Genomic DNA, 27888 nt, shown 5'->3' with positions numbered 1-27888 from the left:
AAACTTTCAAATATGAGGCTGTCCTCTAAATCATTTGACACTAAGATTATGGCAAAGAGAATGATGATAAATCCCCCAAAATTTGGAAGTAAATACTTTAAAAAGTCACACCAAAATGCAGTTCACAAGAACAAGCACCTCAGACATCATTCTGTTAAGGTACTTATCAAGTCATAGTATATGTTATGATATTCATCCATCTAATCTAAACCCCACTTTTAAATCCTCGTTAAGTAACCAACCAACTTCAAGGTATATGCTAGACATAGCTAAAATTAGATGCTAACTCATTTCACCATGAAGGTATTAAGCGTGCTTCAAAAGATATGCACTGAAATTTCACCTCTGCAACACAGATATTTCTCTAGTGCTTCAGATGTGCCAGTAACAAAGCCATCTCCATAAAACTCTGCAGCAGAAGAACCACAAATAAGAGAAAGAATATGACTACGGTACAGCAGGTACCATGAATTGTTCTAAATGTTGATGGATATGCAGGGGGGGACAGGACACAACCAAGATGACAACAAGCAGTATGTTCTACATTTAACAAAACACATTCCTTCTTTATTACAGATCCTTTCACAATGCTCATGTTATGCTTGGGATATCCAACTGGAACAGGCACTACCCTAGCTTTCCACTACTTTTACAATGATAATTATTTTAAATACCATTTTACATGTGACTAACACCACAATTATGCATTCCACAACAGAAGAAATTAACTGTACCTGAAAGGTATGCAACTTTTTCCTTTAAAATTGGCAATACTTCCATAGCCTTCATTTCATCATTTTTGCGAAACCCTGGAAAGAGAGACAAGATCATTAGTCAGAAATTCAGACCTCAGCTTCTACATTTAATGGATGCACTATACCTTTGGAATACAGTCTGAATGTTATGATTTCAGGAATTAAGATAACCTTACAGGAAAGGTTGCAAAAAAATAAACTTTTAAAATACATTAACAAACAAGTCATCACTTTGACTAGTTTAATGTGAATAGCATGGTCTATTAGCAAGCCTCACCAGAAAACAGGATACTGGAATTAGCCTTTTTCATCAGTAAATAAAAGCTATTAGTTGAATCTTGTTGCTTTTAGCCATTTCAAATCCCACTTTCACTTTTTGTTCAGCAGAGAGGACTAGTATCAAGCTAATAAGAGTAGGTACCTTTAGAACTATTACCAGTCAAAGAAAACCCCACCCAATCAAGAAAAAAAAAAAACAACAACAAAACAAAACAAACCCCAAAATTCCCAAACCCCCAAAAATCACCACAAAAAAAGACCCACTAAAACCACCAACACTATTTATATGCAGCTTGCCTTACGTCATTTCTGTAAGCAGGATGGCGAGATAAAGCTCTCACTTGTGTCTCTTCTGCCTGACAGGAGCATCATTTTATAACAGTGCTTTTTGTCATCTTAACTCTGTACACCCATGGAGTTTGAAATGGTTCCCAAGGTGAGTGATTACCAAGGTAAGTCAATGTTGCAAAGCAGCACATCACCAGCTTGTCATTCCTCTCTACTTCCATTAGATTTCTGTGGCCAGATTCTAAGCTTTTCCCTTCTGTAATAAGGGAAATTTAGGAGGCATTTTATTTATGACCTTATAATTCCATATTGACCTGCATAATACAGAATTGGTCTCTTTAGGGTCAATCTTGTTCATCTTAAAAAATCATGCGGTTTTGTATCCACACTTCAACTGTCTGTCTGTATGATCCTTCCCAGTCTCTTTGGATTCATGTGGTTTTTTAAAAATCTCATTTCTGAAGAAAGTACCTCTTCTGGACTAAGCGGGAAGCACTTACTTCTCTATCACTGTTGATGCCCAGTAGCGCTGTTAAGTAAGACAGCCCAAATAGCATGCCACAACACAGCAGTTGTGTTCCTTAAAAGCAACAATTTTAGCTCTTCAGAAGGCAAAATAAACTGCTAAATTATTTATAGTTTCAGGGAAATCTTACAAGAGCAAGCTCTGGTGTACACGTGGTAGTCTTTTTCTAAAATGTATTATTCTTCCTCTGTGCAAAAGGGCCACAATCCCTCTAGAGATGGCTGCAGAAGCTGTCATTGATGCCCAGCAGGGAGGCCATCATTTTCCTTCCTCCTCAAAAATATCCAAATGTTTCACATCCTTTGGTTACAGGCTCTGAGCTTTAACAAAAGAGCTATGCACTTCAGAGATAAAGTCTGAAGGTATCATTACTGGTGTCATCAAGTAACATAAGATTTGTAAAGAAGGGCATTATATATGTAAATTACATCAGAGGTTTTCTATTCCAGTCAGCAATACTGAGACTTCCGTGCCACTACAGCATCTAGTTATGGGCACTACCCTTCAAACAAACTCTGGACACACCAAAGACACCCAAGGGACAAAGATGGCCAAGTGTTTACATGTCATGAGCTGTGGGGAAGGACGAAACCAAAGGACACTGTTAAGTCTGACAAACTGAGGGGAGACATGGTAGCAGTCATCAAAATACAAAGTCTAGCTGTAGCAGAAGTAAGCTGGCTAGAATTAAAGTGAGAGGTTTACTTTAGGTGGTAGGAAGTTGCACATGGGTGAAGCAGCACATGGGATTGCCTGTGGAAGACTATGGACTATCCATGACTGAAGATTTTTTTAAAATGCAGTTAGACAAATGAGGGACCCATTGCTGGCAGACCAGTTCACCATAACTGAAGCATTCAACCAGGACATTGCTTCAGCACCCACACATTACAAACAAAAGAAAACTAAACAAATCCAGCCATTGGCTAGTTCCCTGTTCTTCCATGAACACCCATAAACCAAAAACAAACCCAAAATTCATACCAGACCAGGAAAACTGGTTCCTTGGGTAACCCTGCTGCATGGAGGGTTTCTACAAAATAGACAGTATTTTGCAATTACAGAGCAATTCCAGACCAACAAAACAGCAGACAGACACAGTTATTTCTTTCACATTTCTGCTTAGGCTCTCAGGAATCTAAAACAGCCCCAAAAGAACCTCTTGCATTATTCCGTCCTCTAGAGTACTTGCTATGGGTTATCAGCCTTTAACTGAAACTGTCTACAGTTTTGTTCCTAAAGTTTTTATTTATTATGGCCTAAATCTTTAAAGAAGACTTTAAGAAAAACTGTGAGCTTAAATAACTCATCTAAAAAGACAGCAAATACTTTTTTCCACCTTGAAATATTTCGGCTTCAGTTGACTGCTAAAGCATAGAGGCACACTTCCAGAGTTAATTTTTTTTTTTTTTAATGTGCTTTGAGCTACCCACCATAAGCTTAAGGCCAATTTAGCATGCTCAGCTTTCATATCAACCGTGGCAATTCCTTTTCTTTACAGTAAATTTAGAGGCAGAAAACACTTTCTCCTCACCTAAAAAGTATGCAGAAACTAGTGCTATACTTTGCTGTCTATCTTTGCTCAAAATTACCCAAGACACTGATGTTACTGCAACTTACTTGCTCAGATTTCTAAGCCCTTAAACTGCTTCACCTCAGACGATGTGCACATTTTAATTCGCCTGTGGCATGTAAGAAGCAAGAAACATTTAGCTAGCATTTCTTTGGCTATTAAGGGGCTGTTCAAGGTAAACACCCTAGCAAATACGTTAGTGTTTGGCTCATGTTCTGGCATATCCTTAAGGCTGACTGCCTTGGATTATCATATTCCTGCTGCTCTAAACAGCCTATTTTTACTCCAGTTCTGCAGCATTAAAGCTTAACTGAAAAGACTGTGGGGATTACAATTGATGAAAGAATGCTGGGGAGCAAAGAGGGTGAATACGGCAAGAAAGTATCATTTTTTTATCTCCAACAGAGCAACAATAAAAGAAAAAAAAAAAAAAAAAAAAAAAAAAAACCCCAAAACAGCAGTAATATAAGCAGGTCTTCGGGGCTTGGAGTGGGTCCTCCCTCCTTTCTTTAAGGCCTCTACACGACAAAACACTTGCGATTATGAGGACTTAATTCGGAAAAAGGAAAAAAAAAAAAGGTATATATACTGCACTCAAATGAAATGCCATAAATATCTGCACCCATCCCTCCCTGCGCAGCGCAGCAGCCCCCGCGCCAGCCGGCCGCATCACATGTTCCCGGAGGTGATGTCATCCCGCCCGCCCTCCCTCCCTGCCCGGCCCCGGCCCCCGCCGCGCCCGGGCGAGCGGCGGTGCCACCGGCAGAGCCCCGGGCGGCCCAGCCCGCGGCCGCGCCCACGGCACACGCCGCTCGTCGAGGCACGACGCGTGGGCACAGGCGGCACGTATTGATGCTGTTCCTTTTGCTACCCAGGTCACCTAATAAGGCATTTTTCTTTTATAATAAAGAATTTTATAACTTTTTTAATAATAAATCCTATGCTAATACCTTTTAAAGACAATTTTAGTCTTCGACAGGGAAACCACCCTTGATATTTTCAATACCTGTTAAAGGAACACTGATTTTACAGTTTAATAGGTAGTATACGCCCTTCTGTTGTCTCATACATCACACTCTTCCCTAACTACCAGTCGAGAGAGAAGAAGCTCGAATTATGCTAATTAATATTCAACTTCAGTAGATTAAGTAACACACGACTAAGTAACCCATTTCAGAGATTTTTCACCGCACACCCCTCTACCATAAAGCTTTCAGAACTAAAACGGAACGTGTTATCACAAAGCAATTATTGAAATGTTGTATCACACAACTAAAGATCTTTAATACATGCCAACAAGAAGGAAGGAAAGCCACCTCAACTCTTTATACAGATGTATACATTGGAAAATGAAGAAGCCTTTCCCACAAACATGCCATCTCCTCTTTGCCCCAAAACTTCAGAACCAGAAGACACCATCAGCCAACCAAATTGAACAAACTACATTGGCTGTACTAATCCTTTTTCTCATGCTGTACGAAGCTAAGATATTTTGCTGCCATGTATTAATTTATCCGAGTTAAGACCCATGAAAAGACATCATTCCTGAACAGAGGTATCGCCCCTAGGAGGTTTCTGAGAGCCATTTACCCAAAAGGCCAGGACAGCGCCCTCTCACTTGGGCTGCAAGCATCCCCAAATCCCATGGCAAAAACCCGGCTGCAGAGCTGCACGTCCGCCTGCCCTGGAGACAGGAGAGTAACCCAGCGTGAAGGGGCCACCTTTTGCCCAGCAATCACGGCATTCCTGTAACTCTGCTGCTCCCCTGGGTACCCAACTTGCTGAAACTTCCACGGGCACTGAAATATGTTGAGCAAGCCACCTTTAAAGCAGTAACAGAAACGGGGTACCCCGTGTGGTAGTTCACACATCCAAGACAAATGCTGTACTGGTCTAAGGCTGAGGCATCCTACAGACACAGGAAACAAGATAACTGTTAATTATCTTGCACTGCAACGATCTGTAACTAGTCAGCCACACAATTAAAGGGAGCAGATAAAGTTGCCTTAAACACATCTTTTAAGCCAACAATTTGATTACAGAACTGCGATAAAAAACAACATTGGAAACCGCTTCCCCAAAGGTGTATCACTGACCCAAGAACACAGAAGTCTTTGTTACTTTGAAGATATCTTCAGTGATGTGCATCATTCAGCTATGGCAACAAACAGAAATTACAGAAACAAAAATTAAGACAGCAAAAAGAATTGGAAATTGAGGCTAAGAGCAGCATCTCTGCTAAGAGGTTGACAAAGCACTCATCCATTGCAGTCACACACAACTGACTTGAAACTTTTCTGAAACATGGGAAAAAAAAAAAAGAAGAACAAAAAATGGGCATGTTCTCAGCCTGAAAACTCTCACCTTTAAGAATGCAATTGATTTTCCCCTTGCAACATTAAAACAAGAGCTTTTCACAGGCACAAACAAAAAAAGATCAACTCAACCCAGAATACATAGATGCTTTAGGCTCTCTTTGGACTTCAGAAGAATGACTCCAAGTATCATGTCATTGACTGCAAACAAGTGCCTTATCTGCCAGGCAGCTCCCTCTAGAACCAGCCTTCTAATCCCTACCTTTGACAGAAATCCTATCCCAAACCAGAGGAAGCTCTTTCAGTGAGTTCTTTTCCAACAATACTCTTCCTTTCAAAGAACCTGCTCTCATAGGCTTCTGCTCAAAAATCCACATGCTATTCTAAATTCTATTGGAAGGAAAAAAACCCAACACATAGAAACTGTGATAGAGGCACTCAAAACTGCTACATTAATGCACAGTTCAGGTAATCAGAGAGTTAATAATCAGACTGATTCAAGTTCGACATAAGTGAAAAGAGATACTTTCTAGAAGATGAGAGATAAAACAACTTCCATTGGCCGGGAAGAGGCTGTTTCCTAGCCAAGAGTAACTTCCTGCATCCAGGTATTGCAGTAGAAACGGTAAACCATTCTGCACTGGTCCTTCTGTGTTAAACTTCACCTTGGAACAGAAAGTCTGAAAACTGTAGCTAACCAACACTTAAGCAGAAAGAATCCAAGGTGTTGCTGTCTTTAGCATTTCCTGTTTCACAGCATAAATGATACCAACTACATGACTCTGAATGCTGAGCTATTCCTCCTCCCTTTAACCCTAAAGCCATACTAGCTACATTTCAAGATAAACTGCCTTCTAGATAATTAAGTAAAAAGGCAAAAAACAAAAGAAGGAAAACAGAAGCTCAAATGAAATCAAATTAGTGCATTATTAGACTAATGAAGGTTTCATTCTTTGCCCTTTTTCCTCCCCCATATTACAAGATGACAACATTGACTTTAAATCCTGGAAATCCATTTCAGCTTTGCTTATCAGTTAACAACTGTATACGATAAAACTCAGCTGCAAGTTCCATTTATACACTATCTGCCATGTTTTTCAAGTGTCCAGAAAAAGAATGAGAGCACAAAGCAGGTTCCTATTCTCCCATTTTGCCATGGAGAGGTTTTTAAAATAGGACAGTGGGCAAATTTCTAAAGATGGTATTATTCCAAGAAAAATAATTTTAAACAAGATATGAGGAGATTCACATGCAGCCTTTGTGAAGCCTTTTACATCCTTACTCTGAAGTTACTACATAGAAATCTGTATAGATTAAGTCAATTGAACCACTTAATTATTTCCTTCAATCAGATTTGGAAAAAAAATGAGTGCTGAACTTCACAGGTTCTTGGGTTTACAAATTAAATCAGACTACTGAGGTAAAGGCAAGAAAGAAAACTGAATTTTCATAAAGCAGAAAATGGCAAAAAACAGCACTAATTGAGAATACAACCCAAAGGGTTGGTAAAGGGAAGAAAAGGTAACTAAATTTAATGCATGTATGGGTTTACTTACAGCTTTTCTTGATTTTACCTCAAGTATTTTAGGTGCTAATTTCAATTTTATGGTAAGCTTAACTATAAATTCATACTTTGGTAAGCAAGTAAAGGATTCATAGAGCAATCGGAGCTGTCAATTCACCAACTGCACTGTTACCGCTTCCCATTATAGACATTGCCTATATTCACTGCTGCTTAGCAATCTCACACCATCTTTCATGTCGCAACAAAGCAAGAGAATTCAGGGAAATTATGGCAAAGACTGCAGTTCTCTTCTCTGAAGCTTTGTGAGCTTGCAGATGACCAGTTTCAAAAGGTATAATGGCAACTCATCTCAGGAACACTAATTCTTAAGTATTCCTGCCATGGCATCTTTAAGACCATACATCTTTTTAGGAGCACATGAGGAACTATCAACAGTTTTTAAAATTACATACAGATCACTGGGCAACATTAGTAACCTTGGCATTCATCATTTATTCATTCACTTCTTCTTGGTCCAGATTTTAAAGCCTCCATATGACTCCAACAAGGACACAGTTTAGAGGCATATAACCAGCAGGGCATGATTTCAGTATTGTTCCAGCAGCCATAATCAGGAGCTTAAGCAAAGTATTTGTTGTAGCTAACAGCTACTCATTTAACGTTAAGAACCCAGTCCTCAATTCAAAGCAATTCCAGGAGTATGATGTGAGTATGCTTTTGACTCCGTTCAGCTCTGATCAGGCTTAAGATCCACTCATGAGAAATCATTACACCTTCAAACCCTCACTTCAATCACAACGGCTCACAGAAACATCCCTCCCCTTCCTGTTTTGTTTTGCATCCTGTGCCTGCTGCAGGGAGTTGCACCACATCAGTACAAAGCTGGTATGCAGTTCTACCACATATCAACCAGGACCTCACAGAAGTGGACAGCTTTGAAATTGCCTTGAAGGAAGAAAATGAGATTCATTAAAATGTTACTAGCTATTTACACCACTTTCAGTTTTTGGCATTTTTGCTTAGTGTAGGAGGTTGTCTCTTACCATGTTTAACAGCTCTGTGGTTTGTCCTGACACCAGGACACACCTCTCCTAACTGTAAATTACGAGGGGGGTGATGGGGGTGATGAAGAGGGGAGCACAATGTCATAGAGGGATGTGGGACAAGAAAAGGCTACTAGTGTAGTTGACAGCAAACACTCAAGCCAAGATCAAATTCACTGACCAACCATCCTTTTCCTGGCAGCTTACATACTCATCTATTCCTCAGTTAAGAAAGAGCAGTTACTGGGAAAACAGCTACCGTAGTTATGTACCACAAAACTTGTTGAAGAGCTGCCTTAACGTAAGTTAAGAACACTCCAAATCCTAAATCACTCTGTTAAAAACCTGAAATCTCCTTTTAATTGGGTAACAGGAACCTTGGAAGTATCCATATTCCGTAGTGAGGTCCTTTCCAGCCTGAAAGGAACCTCACTACCCACTGATCCTATGAAACTTGTGAGACAGCAGTACAAAAGTCCATTTTTCAATTGAAACTTAAGATGAGACGATCAAAATCTGAGCAGTTTCCCCTTTGAAGTGAGGGGAACCGTGTTCTTAAATATATCTATCCATTCTGGATGTTCAATCTGTTCCTGCTATCCTACCACCATTGTTGAGAGTTCCTTTGTTTTGGTGGGAGCTGCTCATCCATCTCTAAGCGCTGCAATACTCCAATTCACTGCCCTGCTGAGGTGGCAAACCTTTTTGTAGTGGTGTTCAAATACAGCAGTAGCACACTCCTCTCACTGCAGTCAGGTACTTTCCCTGTTGACTGTTGCTACAGACATTCATGGCTTAAGGGGTCTACACTGCCAGAGCTACCAGGAATGTACCCAGTCTCCTATAAAAGATTGGTTTAACATGCAGTTGTTTTAACAACAAGGTCTGTAAACAATTTTATTTATTTTTCAGTTCAAAACACAGATCAAGTGAAAGGCAGTAGCTCCTAAATTCTGCACAGCAACAGCTGGAACATAACGTTTTAGATCATGTCCTTTGGCTCTTGTTCTAAACCACCATCTGGAGAAATCTCTTTCCACACTAAAACTGATGAAGACTACAGCAAAGGCAGTAAAAATAAGCAAGTTAAAACAGATTGAAAGTTGTCCTGCGTTGTTTTATCCTGAGCAACAATAGGAATAACTATTTCCAGCAGCTCTGAAATCAATCAAAATACAAAAAACCAGAATGCATATTCTTGAGAAGAAAAAACGCCTTTTTATAGCACAAAGTATTGCTTTTGGGCTTCCTATCATTGACAGACTACAAGATTAGGCATTGACTGTTTGGGGGGTTTTTAAAAATTTTTTTTCCTTTTATCCACCTCTTTTTTTTTTTATACGCACATATTTTCACAACACTTTCATCACCTTATGGAGATCCATATGCAAAAATTAGACTAGGTTACATTCATACTTTGAGATGCTAGTACTTAACCATTTTTTGTTGAACACTCCCCTCCCTTCCTTCCCGCCCTTCCTTTTTTTTGCACGACATTTTATACTCCTTCTGTGGCGAAACCAGCAGTTTGCAACAAAATGTATGTCAAACAACTTGATTTCTGCACAGTGCTCATTCCTTCAAATTCCCATTTTATTAGTTTGCAGCTACAAGGAGCTTGAGCTCTAGGAGCACTGAGACACAGGAAATGTGGGATGAATCCGAGCTTCTCTGCTAGTTACAGTGCACATGCAAAAAGATCAACGTGAGGAGAAATGAAGAGACACTTTTTTTCATCCTGTATTGTAAAAACAGTCAAATTCATATTGATTCAAACCACAGAGAAAAAGAATCATACACAGCTTGTTTTATACAGCCCTTAGCTTCAGATGTGTGACTGTCAGAAGCGTTTAGAGGGGGACAAATAAAGTTTTACAACAGAGCTTCTCCCTGCTCTCCTTTTTTAAATCTTTTTACTGAGCCGATTTTATTTAAAACACTGATTAAGATATGCTAGTGGTTAGAATCAACCAATTCTTAAAAAAAAAAAAAAAAAAAAAAAGTGATCAGGAGTCCACAGGGGAATTAAAGCTTGGGTATTTCACTTCTAATGTGCGAGCGGTTGCTAAGAGCAACCTGCCTGCCTGCCTTTAAAAGGGAGAGCGAGATTAGCAGGAAATGCCAAGAGAGATGGCCGATGCCCGCCGCGTTTGCCCAAGGATGACGTTAGAAATCACAGCTGGAATTACTCCGAGCAGGTGCCTGCGTGTCCCTCCCGCACGTGCCGCGTTAATTAGAAGAGCCTGGCTTGAGACAATGGGGGGCAGGGGAAGGGAAGGGAAGGAAGGGGAGAAGCCCCGGCGCCGCCGAGAGCAGGGGCGGGGCGGGGGGATCTCTCCGGCGGCGGCAGCCCCCATTACATCATCGCTTTGTGCAGGGCCGGGCCGCAGCCCCGGATCCGTGCCCCAAAGCTCACCGAGGCCGAAGTGCGGGAGGTGTGGAGCCACGAGCCTCCTTCCCCCCACGACCCCGGCGAGCCTCCTCAGAAACAACGAGGCCCATGCCTACCACGACGCCCTTTGCGAACGGATTTCACTCGAGCAGCGACAGAGGGATTTTGCAGACTGTCATGACTAGGAAAGGGAGGTTTCCTCCTTCACTTATCCAATTTGTTCTAGCAGATTATTTCCTTCAGATGACAAAGGCGAGCAGCCTGAATCTCATTAGAGCTACATTTAACGCAGCTACTGCAGTACACAAATTTAACCTAAATCAAGGCAGGGTGTTCTCCACAAATTCCACTTACTCAGATCCTTCTATGTTGCCCTAATGAGAACAAGATTAACATCTTGCCTTCACTTTCACCCGTTTCTGTAAATGGATACACATTACTATAAATGCAGCATGTGCACTTTCACAGCTCCGGTCAGAGGCTTACTCCCAAACCCAGCACTCAAAACCAGGGAAGAATTTCTCACCAGCTCACCTATCCTCAAGTGACAAGTAAATTAGCTTTGAACTCATCTTTATTAAGGATGTGTAGCATATGCAATACTGAAACAGACAAGACAAAGCAAGCAGCTCCTAATGCTATTTAGGACAGAAGCCTGTAGATACAATGTTCCAAAGGCATTCAAATATCCAACTGTTTCTATAACTTTAATAGTTGTATGCATATTCAAACAACATCTATTAAAATAGTGAGAGATTTCTTTGGGAACAACAGTTACTTGAAAGTAGGGGCACTGCACTATACTTGCAAGCATGCTTAATCAAGTTATTCTTCAATTAAAAAAAAAAAAGTCACATACAAACCATGCTCATTTTACAGAGCAAACTAGACAAAAGCTATTTAAACCTGACTGCAATTTACCACTTCTCACTACTTGCCAGCACAAATCCAGTCTCACAAATACTTGCGAGCTCCCACTATTTCATGCTCAAAGTTTTACCATCAAATCTGTAGATCCTGATATGGTCACACTCATTAAAGTAAGAAAGTGAAGACAGTTAGTCTTCTGATAGCACCGGCAGCAAGTATTCACCCATTGGCTTTATTCTTCAGTGTTCTACAGCACGGACAATACAAAGATGTCATACGCCCAAACCATCCAGCCATCCACCTCTGCAACACTATCTGCAAAATACCACCACTAGGAAATATTTTCCCTATTATTTTATTTAAATAGAGGGCATTCGTCACATGGACATGTCCTAGCACTTCTGATCCATGCCTTTAAAGAACATGCTCAGACTTACCAAGCATTATGTTGTATGGTATAGATACCACGTGATACTATCTGCAAATCAGGATAACGACAATGATTCAAGCACTGTAAGTTATAATATTTTAATTATGTTCACAAAACCGACCTAATTTAAGCTCAATTAAAATGGGTTTGTTGGTCTTCTGCACACTGAGTCACTCCACACAAAATTCTAAACGTGTATTATCTCCTGGAAAGGCTCTTTAAAACAACAATGGGAGCTAACATTTTAATTGCATTAAAAAGTAGCAATGTACTTTGGCATGTATATGAATAGATTACTTCAGAAGTCTACAATGTATTTTAAAAGCACTAGGTAAGTTTTAACAATGCCTCTACCTTCATGTCTTCAGTTCCTGACATGATTAAAGGTACACAATATTGTCTCTGAAGATTTGAAACTCTAAGACCAATTAGCAGTTCATAGGTGTAGTTCTAAATGACCTAGCATGCTTAATTAGAAATATTAACTTCTGCAGAGAAGAACAGTAACAAATGTGAAATTAGATTTCTCTTCAGCTTTTTCCATCTTTATTATTTTCTCCCCCAACTCTTACACCAACTCATCACGTTAAAACACAAGTTTATGACAGTATTACAGCACAGCAACAGTTGATACATTATTTAGTTTGGCAAATATTTTCATTTTTACACATTATTAACTGAGAAGCATTCTCTACTAAAGCGCATTTGGTATAAAGCCACTTTTGTTGTAGATAAGTCATGCAGCAGCATTCTTACTTGCTTTTGAACTCCAATACCCTGACATCCCACTCAAATTGCCAACCTCTCATACGTAATATTATTTAAAAGAATAACGAAAAAACAAACAGAAAAATTAAGTCATTTCAGAGGCTTACCCGGTTTTTTTAGCCTGGCAGCTACTGAAAGCTTGAACATGAAGTACTATCATATCCTTTTCAAGCACAAGTAATTTTGGTATTTGAAAGCGTATTGACAGACAATGGATGTGTTCTGCACTCTGCATAGGGGAAAGTGTGTTGAGTCTAACACTGTGTTACAGAGCTTCCAGTTAGAAGACTGCAAGACCTGGACTACAATTTCTCCATAGAATACTTCCCCAAAAGTTTTGATAGCTGACATAGAGTAGCTTCCCTTCATGCTTCCCTAACAGTATGCTTATAGATGACCAGCACTGCCTAGTACATTTGATATACAAGAACATTGCTACTAAGTCCTTTATGCACACAGTTCTCCTGTTATACTTTATCCCCGACTACCACTGCATCAACCTTACTCGTGCCAATGATGGGTCAGTTCATTAGCATTACTTGACTACAAGACTAGTAAATGTAGATGGAGCATTTTATCCACCATCAATTTACTCTTCACAACACGTATCAGAGAACTAGTCTTCTTCAGAAGTTACCTAACAGAACCTGAAGTATATACATATCAGCTTGAGATGTCTGGAGACCCTTTCCTCCAGCAGATGCTTCTGTTCTCATGAGGATCAGAAGCAAGACTTAGACTATTGCCATATACAACTCAATTGTATAAAATTTATCCCAGTTAGCTCAGATCAGTACATTTCAATGCCACCTTAGTTGTGAATTTGGTAACTGAGCACCAAACACAAACTCCATGGCTTGTAACTCTTCAGAGAAGAGTTTGTAAACAAGCTAGCAAGATATATTTCTGTCAGAACACTAACACTGTTAGCAGCAACAAAACTGCCCTGATTTCGAAGCGGACTAAAAATGGCACTACCCTCTCAACATCTGGGGAAAACAACACAAAGTACTTGAGACTCATGAAAAGTAAAATTTTTAACTAACAGGACTTACTCTGTCAGTTATGCTTGACATAACAATGTGTATGATGATGCTGCTAAGGATCCAAATTATAGCACCACAACGCATCATCTCTACATGCCTTCTTGATAGCTTTGTTATTAAGTAATCATTTTATAAAGAAAGTTAATTAAGAATCAAAATCAACAAAGCTGACGTTTATTTGGGTGCATGAGAAAATACTTCTAATTAGTCAAAAATGCTTCTCAGACAGGGCCAGTATCAGAAGCTTAAGTTGCCTACCAAAGCAGTCTGTCACTGGCAGATGTGAGATAATCCCATCCCTACACGAGGGCTGCTTTTGACCTCTTTGGGTAATTGATTGACATTAAAATAACTTTAAAAATTACTATTCTTAGTTTTTTGATTTTTGAATTTAGATTTTTGAACTGTAATTCTTCAAGCTCATGACTTAATGACTTTCTATAAATATAAACTCCCTGACCTTATCAGATTTTTTGGTTTTGATCTTTTGAATTTAGAGCACACATTAAAGATATCAGTATTTAAAAATTTGATTTCTCAAAGACTTCCAATTGAACTTAATAATCAAGTTTATTGTGATTTCCATTTTTGTTGTTGAAGTAAGGTTTGAAACAGCTGATGATTCTGAGCAATAGCCCTTTACCTCCACTGACTATTTGCTTAGCAATATCCAAAAAACTGGATCACACTTAGATTACAATTATAGCAAGAAAAAATTGCTAGAGCCTTTGGATAGAAGCAAAACCTTTCAGTCTGCTTCCATTTTACCAGCTCAACGCGGTGTTGTTACTTGTTAGTCTATCAGCACCTACCCACTGATTACAACTGAATTAAAGGCTTAATGATACCACACACTAACTCCTTCTATCAAACACATTAACACAATATAATACAGTCAGGGTAGGCAGGAAGTAACCACTGGAAGCTGGTGGACTAACCGTAAAGATCTAGAGAAAAGTTACTTGTAGCTACTTAAGAGTTTTACAAAGAGAAGATACTCTTAAGTACTATCAAGAGGTATCAAAGTGCTAACTCAGAAATCCACTATGAAACTAAGATATTTTAATTTTCTGGTACAGACATCTGTGCAAACAGTTATTGATAGCTCGCTAAATGATTGCATGGGGTATACATGCGTGCACACTTCACTGGCACACAGCAAAAGCCAAGGAATGGGTTCTGTCAAGTTCCATGCTACCACATTATCAAGGGCATAATTCAGTGAATATTCCTTTTGGTGACAGTGCCAGCTTAAGCCAGAATTTTATGATAATTACTGAAAGCAGGCTGGGGATTCCTAGCTTGATTAACCACCACCATGTAATGTCAGTAGACTGAACAGAGGCTCCCATGCATTAAATCCTGTTTATCAAGTATGTCTGTCTATTGACCAACTGGTTAAAAATAAAAAAAGTTGACCAAATAGAGATCTCCCTACTGAAATTGAGATTAGATCTGGGAGAAAACCATTGTAGGGAAGTTTCACTTTAAGCGAGGAGAGAGAATGATATCCAGGAAAATTTCAATACAAATAGAATTCTCCATGATCTCAAAAAATAGAGGCTATTAAAACTACCATGCTCTATCAGGAAGAGACTGTCTTCACAAACAAAACCCAACACGCACGTCAGGCAAGTACACAGACTTCCAAATACAAATTTAAAGCAGGACAGACAGCTGAACTAAATACAAGGTGAAAGAAAACAACCCTTTGTTCAAGTCAAGTGCATACAAACTTGCATATGTAAGTCAAATATCTATAAGTGATTTTGCACATTTTGGCTATTGTTAAAAAAAGCTGAAATACTCATCTTTGCGTTCCTTAAGAGAAGGCTGACAGTTATTGGTCAACATCAAGGTACTCCATCCACATGGGTATGTGTATCTCCAACATGACACAGGGACATCAACAAGTATCCTTCTTACTAACACACCACCCCACGAAGAGCAAAAGGGTATGAACTGTTTTGTAAAAACAATACAAAACACTTTTATAGCAACAGCCAAGAAAATCTCTCAGATACACAAAGGATTTATAAAAAACACAACTGAATTTAGAAAACAACAACTTTAAGTTGTTTAAGTAATCCATGATTGGAAAAGTTATCTTAAATCAGATGCTTAAAGAAATTCAATTTAGTGTTTAAACAAGCACCAACATAGATTGTTTAAGGAACCGTCAGTATTTTATCTCTAAGTGAAACTCTGCAAGTTCTCTTCCAAAACCCAAGATAAATTAACCAACTTGTAAAGTACACAGAAATATTCAATTATTTCAGTTGTGGAATAGTCTTGAAAGGAGATCTGTATTTTTCCAAAAAAGGCATTTAACTTACTAAACTTCTAACAAAGTGACTGCCTATAATTAACAGAAATCAATGTATCGCACAGTAAAAGAAATGTATACTGTGGAATTTAAAAAAAAAAAATCCCTTACACTTAAAATCAAAAAACAAGAGAAAACATGGTCTACTCATTCAATACAACCATGGTATCTCTGCACACTTACAAAGTATAGTAGAACGGAAGTATATATAAGTGAAGACTAAGAGCTGTCTCTAGTACCAGACCATGGAGCTGATCCAGTTCTGAAATTCTAGTCCACCAAACAAACAGAAGATGAGCTAAGTTAGATAAACCAACTGCACCCATATCATTCTGTTCAGGGGTACCATACATTAGATTCTCAGCTGTGAGTCTGAATTTTAACATACTGTGGCAAACCCAAGCAAAGTCCGTCATATATCAACTACAGCTTTCAGCTAAGAAAGATCATCAGTGGTCCTCCCTGTTTCCAAAAAGAGGTAATTTTTTGAGGGGAGTATTATGGAAACACTGCATTACAATAAAATTAACCTAAAGCAGACAAGAGCACTTGTTGGAGAGCCACTGGAGATTATGGATCAAATTACAAACACCAGAATTACTGCATTACACTAATCAGCTACAATGCCATCCTCTGAATTTTCACTCTCCAAAACAGCAGCTTTAGAACAAGACAACAACTGCATTGCTACTGGCTCAAAGATCATCTCTGACTGAACAGTTGTCAGGTGAGCAATGCTATTTTGACACAGGCAGCCATTAGCTTATATGTGTACATCCTTATCTCCAGAATCATCTTCATTTACTTGGAAGTGCTATTTGCCCTGAACACACCACAGGCATTCCTTCTTCATAATGAGCTTGATATCTGCATTTATGCTCCCTTCAGCAGCTGACTAATATTACAAGCACACCATTTTGATTGACACCTAATACCATAGCTGCCATTATCACTTACATCATGCTAAAACATGAAGTGTTACCCACATCTATTTGGAGAGTAAAAGAATACAGAATTGCTTTGACACATTGTCAAGAAGCACTGTCAAGCTTCACCCACCATAGCTATGTTTTCTGTTTCTCCATCTTACAAGGTCATTAACTGACATGCAAGTAGAGAGAATTCTACCATATTATAGCTGCACATTCAATTTAATTTTGAATATTATACAGTAATGTGTCATTATGAGGCAAAGTTCAAGAAATATCCAAGTGACTTACCATTCAGAAGTATCAGTACACCAGTTTTTTGGTTTGTATCCCATTTGTAAGAACACACTGTTCATACTCCAGAGGCTCAATATGTCTGTGGCCAACAGAATGGACAAACCAAATAATGCTTGGGAACAACAGCAAATTAAATCCTTATCCCTTTATAAAAAAAAAAAAAAAGAGTCCTGATTTTTAAAAACTCAGATTTAAGTTCAGGACTCCAGTGAATTTGATATACTTTCCATAACTGCTACGTTTGTATCTTCTCCAAGAAGCTCTACTTTCAAGTCAAAACATTTTTCAACTAGTCTTGTTTGAGCAGTCAGATGAAAAAAGGTACAATACATGCTCAAAATCCAAGTCATCTTTGTCAACGCATATCTCTGCCTGTACAGTCTGCTTGACTGTCAGTGTGCTTAACAGTTGCTCTGCCTGAATTTACTACCAAATAGGCTTTGACAATGATTGCTGTTTAATCCTATGTAATACCCAGATGCAACTGTTCCCAGATCAAAGGACAGTTTGAAAACACAGTCTCCTCCCTGGCTACATAAAAGTCTGGAGTCATGCACCAGAAATCTTGTAGCTGCAAAACTCAACAATAGTAAGGCCCACTATTACAATTAAAAGCTATTCATCTCATATATTTATCTATGACAAGCAAACGATTATAAGTCTCCATATTTAAATTTTCGGTTTAATCATCTGAACTTTTTTATGTTTAGGCAACAACATTCCAATAAAACTGAGTAACAGAGTTCACCACCCGAGTGTCTGGACTTAAGCCACCCTTCTTCACACAGTACGCCTCAAATGGCAAAACCTGAAATACGCAATGCAATGTAATTTAAACTCAACAGGCAACCTTCTCTCTGCTCACTCATCTTACACAAGCCTACTGTTTCAATTGTAGAAGTTGAACACTAGCTGGACATTCACTAGCAATTCTCAGTTATTATTGTCACCTTTAGAGCTGTCAACTTCAAGGATCTGCATTTTGTTTTTTTGTACTTAGATAATCTGTAAACTTAATCCTATGCTTTGTTTTTATGAAATCTATTATCTAATCATCATGGTACAACAATAAACATTTGTTACATAAAAAGCTTTAGTGTACATGAGAATTTGCTAGCAAGTAGATCCCACATAAGTATATAGCAAAATCTATAGTTATTTCCTTAATCATTTCATCTCTGCTTATATTTACATGAAATAGAATCCTTCAATTATCCCTGAACATCCACATCCCCGTTTCTGAAATGCTTATTCTCCTGAAGATACTGCCATGATCTAAATGAAAGTTGACATACACACTGCCTTTAAACTACCAGAAAACCCTTTCCAAAACAAAAACCCCTATCAACACCCCAATATTCTGTCTAGTTACTATTCTACAGATATAAACAAGTAACCTGAACAATTATTAACTGTCTGATAAATTTAACATTTCAACTTAACACATGCCTAAGGTTTAGCTAACACTCTACAGCAACAACTTAATTAAGAACAAACTCAGCATTAGTAGGGTGAGTAACAACTCCTGCCTACAGCACCAGATGATAAAACATTAAGATAAATTACAGTGGACAAGAACATAATGTTCTGCTTGATTTCACCTTAAAGATATCTAATGTTCCATTATTTCATCATCTCTAAGAAAAAAGCCAACGTACTTTAATATGACCTATGGATTTAAACTTCTTAATGCCAGCTGTGAGTATGAGAGCTTACTGAACTCAGTTAAAAGAAACTGGCTCATTTGGGTTGGGTTGACAAAGACAAGATATTAAAAACAATGTACAAATTTCAGTTTAAATGCCATTTTCTAAGAGTGACTCACAGTGTGTCACAGTGACACAGGGCACACACATGCCAGCACAAGAAATCCAAGCCATAACTGGAGCACAAACTAACTCAATGTCTCTACTCCATGACAGCTCTGTTGAAGTGCCACATTTTATCAGACTACATCTTAAGCCTTATTCACAGCCTGTTGTCTTAATGCTTCAGGAAAAGTTGAATTCGAATTTGCCTCTGCATTATCTAAATTACCCAGTTTACACTAAGGAAAAAGGAATATGTTTATCTGCTTTAAATAAGACACTGCCATTTTGGTGCTTAAAGAACGCAAAGACATTTAAAATTATGACCCCAAATGGAGACAGTCCTTTCTCTCTCATTGTAATCTGGAATATTACTCACTGCTGTTCTGTGCAACAGAAATATTTGGGCAGACAAAGATTCCAGCTGCCCTGTCAGCACTGGTCTTTCACAGACTTGTTTAACAACTTGTACAGCAAAACTAGAAGCAAGACAGATAGTTTCCAGATTTCTGCATATATGTGCCAATACTTCATGAACCTTGCCTTTTGTTTCCTGGACTTCCAAACAAAGCAGCATGATTTTGTTGAAGCAGCTAACAGCAGATTAGCTGCCTCAAAAGGTGATATTACTAAGAAAAACTTTTTTTGAGTAAATCAAGAAAGGATCCTCTTCTACTATTTAGCCTGTGCTCACCATGTAACAAAATGCTTCCCTGATGTACATATCAGAAAGTGTCACTGACAGTTAGCTATATGATCGGGAAAACATTTGATATGTGCCATGGCAAGAGTGTCAATCCATACCACTGGTACCTTTCATGACAGACGTAGGACATGGGCTGTCCAAGCTGAGGGCCACCCCAGTTCCACATCAGTCTGCTACACAAAAAGAAAATTACTAAAACCCCCTGTTCTTCTTCAGGAAATGAGAGTACAAAGGAAACCAACAAGGAATTTCTTTTAGCCCTTTCCAGACAACATGCCTCTAACATGACTCAGGCACTTGAAAGAGTGTTTCACCATGAAACACTGTTCCATACATCAGCTATTACTTCAGTAAGACTATGCCAACTATGTAAGCAATTCAACTTATAAAGGATGCCAGGGTTTACTGCTGAATATGAATGCAGCTCACTGACAGGCCAGCAAGTATCTGTGCAGTGCTACACATTGGCCTCACCAATATTGTGTGGGCAAACCAATCAAAGAAACAATTATCCCCCAAAGAATCGGGGGGGGGGGGGGAACCCAAAACCCCCAGGACCATCTATGCACACTACCTAACTCCAAGCTACACAAGGGCTACATAGGGAACTCTTTCATTCGCAACTGTAGGCACATTTGGGCCAGGCCTGCAACTGTTGACTTCTCCCCAGCAACTGCTGGGCACAGCCCCAGTGCTCCCACCATGGGGACAGGGAGGAAGGAGCCCAGCTGCGCCTGCCTGTAACTCTGCCAGACCTCCACCAGCAGGTCACTTGTCCCTCAGCACACCCAGATACCCTGTGAAGGCGCAAAAACCCACATATTATTTTAACAGCCTACAGAAAGCAAAAGGACACGTGGTAGAGGTAAAAAAGTTATAAACTGTCCTCATCTTCTGTATCCTTTCATACGATCTCATCCTATGATCATTTTCTATTTTTTTTTTTAAGTATCATTGCTGGATTAAATTTAGCGTTAGAAGTGACAGCTCTGTTTTTCCTAAATAAATTTCTAAATCATTCTTTTACATGAGTACTTGAGAGAGGGGGTTAAGGGGTAAACTTTTCACTAGTAATAGAAGCCATTCTCATTTTCCAAGTCTTTTAAATTATTAAATCTTATTTAAATTTAATTTTCAGCATATTGTTGCTCAAAAATAATGTATTAGTTCAGTGTTAGCATATCTGAAAATCAATTATAACTCATAGTAGTACACATCTCATGCTTTATCTTTGGAAAATTCATCACACTTAACATGCAGGTAGTTTGCAGAATTAACTTTACAGAGGCCCACATGCATAAAGCCACCTGAATTTGAGCAGTGTTGCAATGCTGCCCAAGTTTGGGATTTTTAATACTTCTTTGGCACAACTGTTAACTGCAGCTTTAGTACTGCGCCCTTAGAGCTAATGTTTACAGCCAGATTTTTATAGCTTAAACCCGCACAGGAAGGCGTACAGGATAACAAGGACCTGTAAGCAGTTAAACTGGGTAGTCTTAAGACATTTGCTTTTAACATAACAAGGTACTTAGATTTAGGTCTTCACCTACACTTCTTCACTGCTATACTGGAATTCTCTGACATAATAGACAGCTCATGATTTCCTCTCCACTTGCAGCAGAAATTATGATGCATTTCTTTAAGACTGCTTCCTTTCACCCCGAGTGGTCCTGCAGCTACATCTATGATGCCAACATAGAAGCAAGTTCCCTATTCTGCTTCAGTTTTCTGAGTGATAGATTTTTATCACTCTCCCAATTGCAGGAACAAAATTTCAACACCAGCCAGTACTTTATGCTGTTCTTACAGCTATCTTTAGGCCTATGTTTAAGCAACTACACTTTAAGGTCTTAAGATGCTAGCAGATATTCAGATTCTCTCTACACCCTTTAAGTGAATGGCAAGGCTGTAACTTAAAACAAATAATCTAGAATTCTCAGATAAGTACTACAAGAGCACCTGAAACATTTTAGGATCCTGAAAGACAAAGCAGCTCCCATTGGCTCTGTGTAACTTGGATGCTGGTGCCAAATACAGAACGTCTCAGATTTGAAGGAACATTGGGAAACCCACAGTACAACCTCCTGCTCAAAGCAGGAGCAGCTCTGAGGTCAGACTAGGTTGCTTAGGGTTTAATCCAGTTGGGTCTTGGAAACCTCCAAGGGCCATAGTCCACAGCCTCTCTTGGGCAACCTCAATTGTCCTTGAAGTGAAAACCTGCCACGTTTCAGTTCATGATCGCTGTCTCATGTTCCTCCCACCATGCACAGAAAGTACTTGACTTCTACTTCTAGGTATCAGAAAGCTACTATTAGGTCCTTTGAAGCCTTCTTCTCTCCAGGTGGAACAAGCCATTACCTCAGCCCCTCCTCACAAGGCAATGGCTCCAACCCAACAATATTGGTGGCTCACCAACCAGACTTAACTCAATATTCCAGGTACAGAGTACAGGGTGAAAATTCAAACTCTCAATCTACTATCTATGTTCTTGTTAACATAGCCCAGGATGCTGGTACTTTTCCTCACTGCCAGAGCACACTGCTGGTTCATGTTTATCCTACTGTCCACCGGGACAGCCACAGCCTTCTATATAGATAGACAGCGCTTCTATCAGCCACTTAGTCCCCAGACTGTATCAATGCAGGGAATTAATCCATTCCACATGCAGGACTTCATATTTGTTCTCAATGGATTTCATGAGGTCAGCACATAACTCCACCCTCTCTAGGTGCCTCTGAATGGCAGCCGTCCCTCAAGCATATGGACTATATGGACTTCTTTATTCTACTGCTGTTAATGTAGCAGCAGCAGCTCTTCTTGTTGCCCTTGATGTCCATCTCATTTCAACTCTGGTTGAACTTTTGCTTTCCTTTGTGTTATTACTTGGCATTTTTCCTGCAGATAAAGTGACATCATGAACTTTCTTGGACTTCACCTAATTCACCGTCTCAAGAGCGTTCCCCATGAACCGATTTCTCCTAAAGTCTAATTTTTTATCAAACCTGGCAAGGAAGGTACAACATGACCATCTCATTGTGCACCGAGATATTCCTTGTTACTATTTAGTTTTCACAACCTGTTCCAAAAATCCCAGTCTACAGATCAACTTTGTATAATTACCACTGAGCACCTAGAAATACATTTCTCGTTCTTGTATTTTTATTTGCTCACTGAAAAACACCCAGAACGCAGTTTATCCTTAAAACAGGGAACAATTACAGGAAATGATGGCATAAGTAATACCACTATTTTCAGTATGATGGAGTAACTCAGTTCTCATATTCTGCTGGAGTAACTTCTCTGACTGGACTATGTTCAATCAAACTTTGAGCTCTTGTATGCAAACAAAATTAAATTAACAAAGTCACTGTTAGGATTGCACATTAGGATCTGAAGTTCTGAGTTATTTTCCTCTACATCTCAGAAAACTATTTATCACATTATTAACCTTTCTGTTACAAATCCAGATGACTGCAGCTAGGAAGTTGTTAAATAGGAAAAGATACCAACAATATCATAGGCCTATAACAATGTCTGAAGAAAAAGTGGCAGAGGAAGCACTAGTACTGTAAATATACAAAGAACTAAAGATTTTGTTATTGACCATTAAATCATAGCAACATTTTTAACAATTAAAATCATAAGCTATTCACAGAGTCATCGAGTTCAAAAACTTGGGTGGCCAACCTGTGACATATAAGGTCACAATAAAACATCATGAAGTACTACAAGATTATTCACTCCTGCCAAAACAAACCCAATTTAGCCATTGGCATCCACCTCCCTTTAATAATATTCTGCCAGAAGTTAACAGAGAGAACAGCAGCTCTCTGTGATTTCAAAAATTCTGACCAAGAAAGCCAGCAAATCCCTGTGTGTGTGTGCGTGTGAAATGTTGTTTGTGTCCTTTTTGAATATTTAAGTTTAAGAAGTAAAAAATCCAACAGTATAGTCATAGCCTGTTTGGGTAATATTAGTGAATTTTTTGACAAATAAGGCATTCTACTTGGAAGATTGAGAAATATAATAAATATAATGGATGGTTAGATAAAAAATGCTATGCTTGCAAACTACAGCCCACAAGAAATCATCTTTCTAGGAACACATCTATCTTCTCTGACCAGAGGAAAAGTTAAATAGCTTCTAAGAGGGATTTTGACAAATGGGTGAAACTACTTTCTTCTTTAAATAAAGACAGCTGAAGTCAGGTGCTAAACTGAGCATTTGCTTTGGTTTTGACGACAGTTACTTCTACCACTCCTACAAGTAAATCAGCAATAGTAACCCAAGCCAGATCAACTCCAGTACTGCCATTCCTAATTACATTGCCATTAATCAGCACAGGTATCACAGAAAGCATAATTCCACTGATGCTTCTGCTTAACACAGCACTTTAAGCTAATATGATTATGATAGGTTTAGTTGCACTTGATTCCAGTAGCTTCATATTACTCTTGCCAAGTTGCATAGGGTAGAGACTTCAGTCTTCTAAATACTGCAATACAGTAACAGGAAAATCCTTCCTCATTGTAGGTGAGCAAATACCTGAAGTTATTTATATCTGGCAAGTTTATCACAGGCTTCAGGTTGGAAAACCCTTCAATAAACCACCCATGAAAAATTACTTATTTTATCAGAATTTTTCAAGTCAGTAAAGCAATACTATTGCAGCTCTGAACACACACCCACACTCCATTCCTTTCACTACTCAACATTTTCCACCCTCTCAAGAGATCATCTTAGTGTAAAATCTCTTAGTTTAGTTTTTCAAAGGAAGCTTTTTCCATCACGTGGCAACCCCTAAAATGCAGCAACTACAGACTGACCCAAAGCAAAGGAAGGGGAGTTCACCTCACTTATTTTCACGGCTCTGCTGCAGGGGTTTCTACACTGTAAACTGCCAGTTTAACAGATAGCCACATCAAACTGCCAATATCTGTATTCCAGTTACATGATTAGACAAACTGACCCGTGTCAAGTCCACAGAAATACAAACATGACAAAAGAGCAAATCACCATACTCTCCTCTATAATGCTCATCTGATGGGCAACTAAACATCTAGTTCAGTTGCATTCCTTAAGAACTGACAGTAGACTACCAGGTCAGCCGTGCACAACAATCCTGCCTGCAATATATAGTATTTTCTTGAAATGAAGAACTCCTCAAATGTAGTTTCAGGTTAGGCACCTCCACCTTCTGCATACTGGGAATCTCCCATTTCAGCAGAAATTTCTCCACTATCTAGCTTCCCTTCTCATCCACTTGCAATTAACCTCATTTCATTTCCTTTCCATTAAAACCACAATGATCCACATTAAGGAGTTCAGCCCACCAAATCAATCACAAACATTTACTCAATTTATTTAAAAAAAAAAATCAATTTTACTTGTCACTTAAATGCATCTCTTCTGCAGAAGTTATAAGTGAAGTATGAATTCTGTTCAGCTAAAATATTTCCAAACTTCACTATCAGACCTGACTTAAAAATGTGTTGGTAACTCATTTTCTAAAACTTGTCAACTGTAAGAATGCTATAAATGCTGACCTCGTTTCTTGCATTTAGTGTATCTAGCAGCCTGAAGCTTAAGATTCTATACATATACAAAAATTATTTAACCTTCTCAAAAGATTTTAATGAGGCTGAGATAGGCACTTCACTTCTATCCCACTGAGATTAAATATATTTAACTTTGGAAATTAATATCAGACACCAGACCATGCTTTACAGAATACTGCAGAATCAAGAAAAGCAAAGCCAGAATGGCAGTGCTTTTTGTAACACTGAAGTTGAATTTGTCTATGATCTTCCTGCTTTAAAAGCTGCTTCTGTTAAAAATTTTAACTATTTTTATTGGAAATTTCAGATCAAATAGCAGTAAGAGATTATTTCTGGATGCGTTTCAGAAAAATCAGCAAAGTTGGTTTGTTTTAAACAGGTAAGGACATAAACTAACAGGAATGTCTTTAAAAGTGTCTACTTGTGGCAATGGCATAATGTGTAGTCTAAAAACAATTTGCAAGTTCTCTTCCCTCACCCCCACCCAAACAGACCTCTTGGCAAAATTTATACTTTGTAACAGAGATGACGCTAAACATCATTTTTTGCGTCAAACTGCTACTAAGAGAAAATGAATTTAGGTCTAGAGGTAAAAATTACAGTAAGGAAGTTCTTTAATGTCTTGAAACACATAACATGCAGAACACTTAAAATAACTCTGAGAGACTAGTTTTGAAGTGTGAAATGCCAACCACAACATACATGGTATCTAACATTCACAGAATCACAGAGTCATCTAGGTTGGAAAAGACCTTGAAGATCATCTAGTCCAACCATTATTCAGTTCTGCATGTGAGATTGACATGTATTACTAATTCTTACGAATTTTGTGTAAGCTTAGAAATCTCTACATTATTCAGTTCTTCAAGGAAAGCTTCTGAAGCATGCAAAAATTCTCTGCAAAAAACCCTGCAAGTTTTCTATAACATTAAACCAAATCTTCGGTTACATTAGAAAACTTCTAAACTAAAATGTCTTTGGTGTCCTCTACCTTATCAAATATTAGCCCATATTCAAGAAGATTACATGTTCACAGTGTAAAGATCTGCTCATTTTGTTTTGTCCTTTTTTTTTTAAAAGCAGAGGAATTTCACTAGAATCTACAATACTGTCTTTATGGCAGTCAAAAACTGAACTTTTATGTACTCTAGCCATCATTTCTTAACCTTTACAAAGGATCCCTATTTTTATAAGTACAGACTCTTTCTGAGCTATCAACTTAAAGGACTTTCTAAGTCATCCAGAAAGGAGTTGACTTGACAACTGAACAGATTCATTCCACACTGACAAATTAAGCACACAATACATAGCTTAAATACAATTCCAGTGATATCAAATACATCAAGAACCAAAAGGTTAGTTTAGCCTGTATGTCCACCTCAGCTATTGTCCTATATTATGCTTTAGGTAGTTGTGCCAGTTGCACCAATTTGTGAAATGATGCATGTACTGTAAGCAAAGCTACAGAGAGCAAATCTTTTTAGACAGGCTAAGAGCCATGCAATCATGCTGACATGAGCTGAAAGATGCTTTTGTTTCTTTCTGACACATTACAGCATCTCTCTCATATCCCTTCATCAGTGGAAAAAGCTTTCCAGGCAAAAAAAGATTTCATATTTCTCCAAAATAATTGCCAATAGTTGGACTGATTTTTTTCTTCATGCCCACTTAGCAGTTAATAAATCAGTTGTGGTTAAGCCCATACTCAGACTTCACAGAATCCGAGACTGCTTGAGGCACACTGAGATTTTGAAAACCAAAAACCAAAAAAAAACCCACCTAGAAAGAGATTAACTCCACATCCCAGCTTTCACCAGTCAGTTGAGAGGGTCAGACATGATGAAAAGCAATGCACAAAGGTGTTTAAGTATAACAAATTCTCATACAAAGATATATCCAAGTTAAACCAAACTCCATTTCAAAGAGTTCACATGAGAAAAAGGACACAAAGAAAAAAAATCTAACACCTACCTTTGAGCTTCATCCAAATATATTCCACTCCCTCGACCCCCCCCAAAAGTTTCTATTTGAATTATTAGCAAGGCTTTTTCTTTGGCTTACTATTGTGTTGTAGCGGAAAAGCTTCTGAAATTTCACTAAGAAAAAAAGAAATTAACATACAATACTAGAACCATAAAAATTTTCATTTATAAGGATTGGTGAAGACTTTTAAAACAGGTACAATAGTTAACCTGCATTTTCATCCACTTATAGCCAGCATGCACCTTTCTAGGCTTTACTATACTTCACCAAGACAATTAGACAATCTATATGAACTCCCAACTGAACTAAAAACCCAACAATTCCTTTTAAGCCAATGGATGTAATGTAAAATTCCCTGACGTATGCAAAAAAGAACAAGCTCCTGGTTACAAGTTACATAGGATACATTAAAGCATGGTTGTAAGTTTAAACTTGTTAAGACTGAATTTTCTGGTTATGAACATGTGGGAA

General features: G+C 38.5%; 1 protein-coding gene across 1 annotated transcript in view; it reads right to left on the bottom strand.

The window, feature by feature from the left end:
• The window catches only part of TRIO (trio Rho guanine nucleotide exchange factor), a 253663-nt gene that overhangs the window by 181267 nt on the left and 44508 nt on the right, over positions 1 to 27888 (bottom strand). The window contains exon 2 of the mRNA XM_074899531.1: positions 735 to 809. Within this exon, the coding sequence (XP_074755632.1) occupies positions 735 to 809 (75 nt within the window). The remainder of the gene's footprint in view (positions 1 to 734; positions 810 to 27888) is intronic.

This window comes from Athene noctua, chromosome 2 (genome assembly GCF_965140245.1).
Source record: "Athene noctua chromosome 2, bAthNoc1.hap1.1, whole genome shotgun sequence".
NCBI lineage: Eukaryota > Metazoa > Chordata > Aves > Strigiformes > Strigidae > Athene > Athene noctua.
The sequence above is the reverse complement of the archived record's forward strand: the minus strand, read 5'-3'. Positions and strand labels throughout refer to the sequence as shown.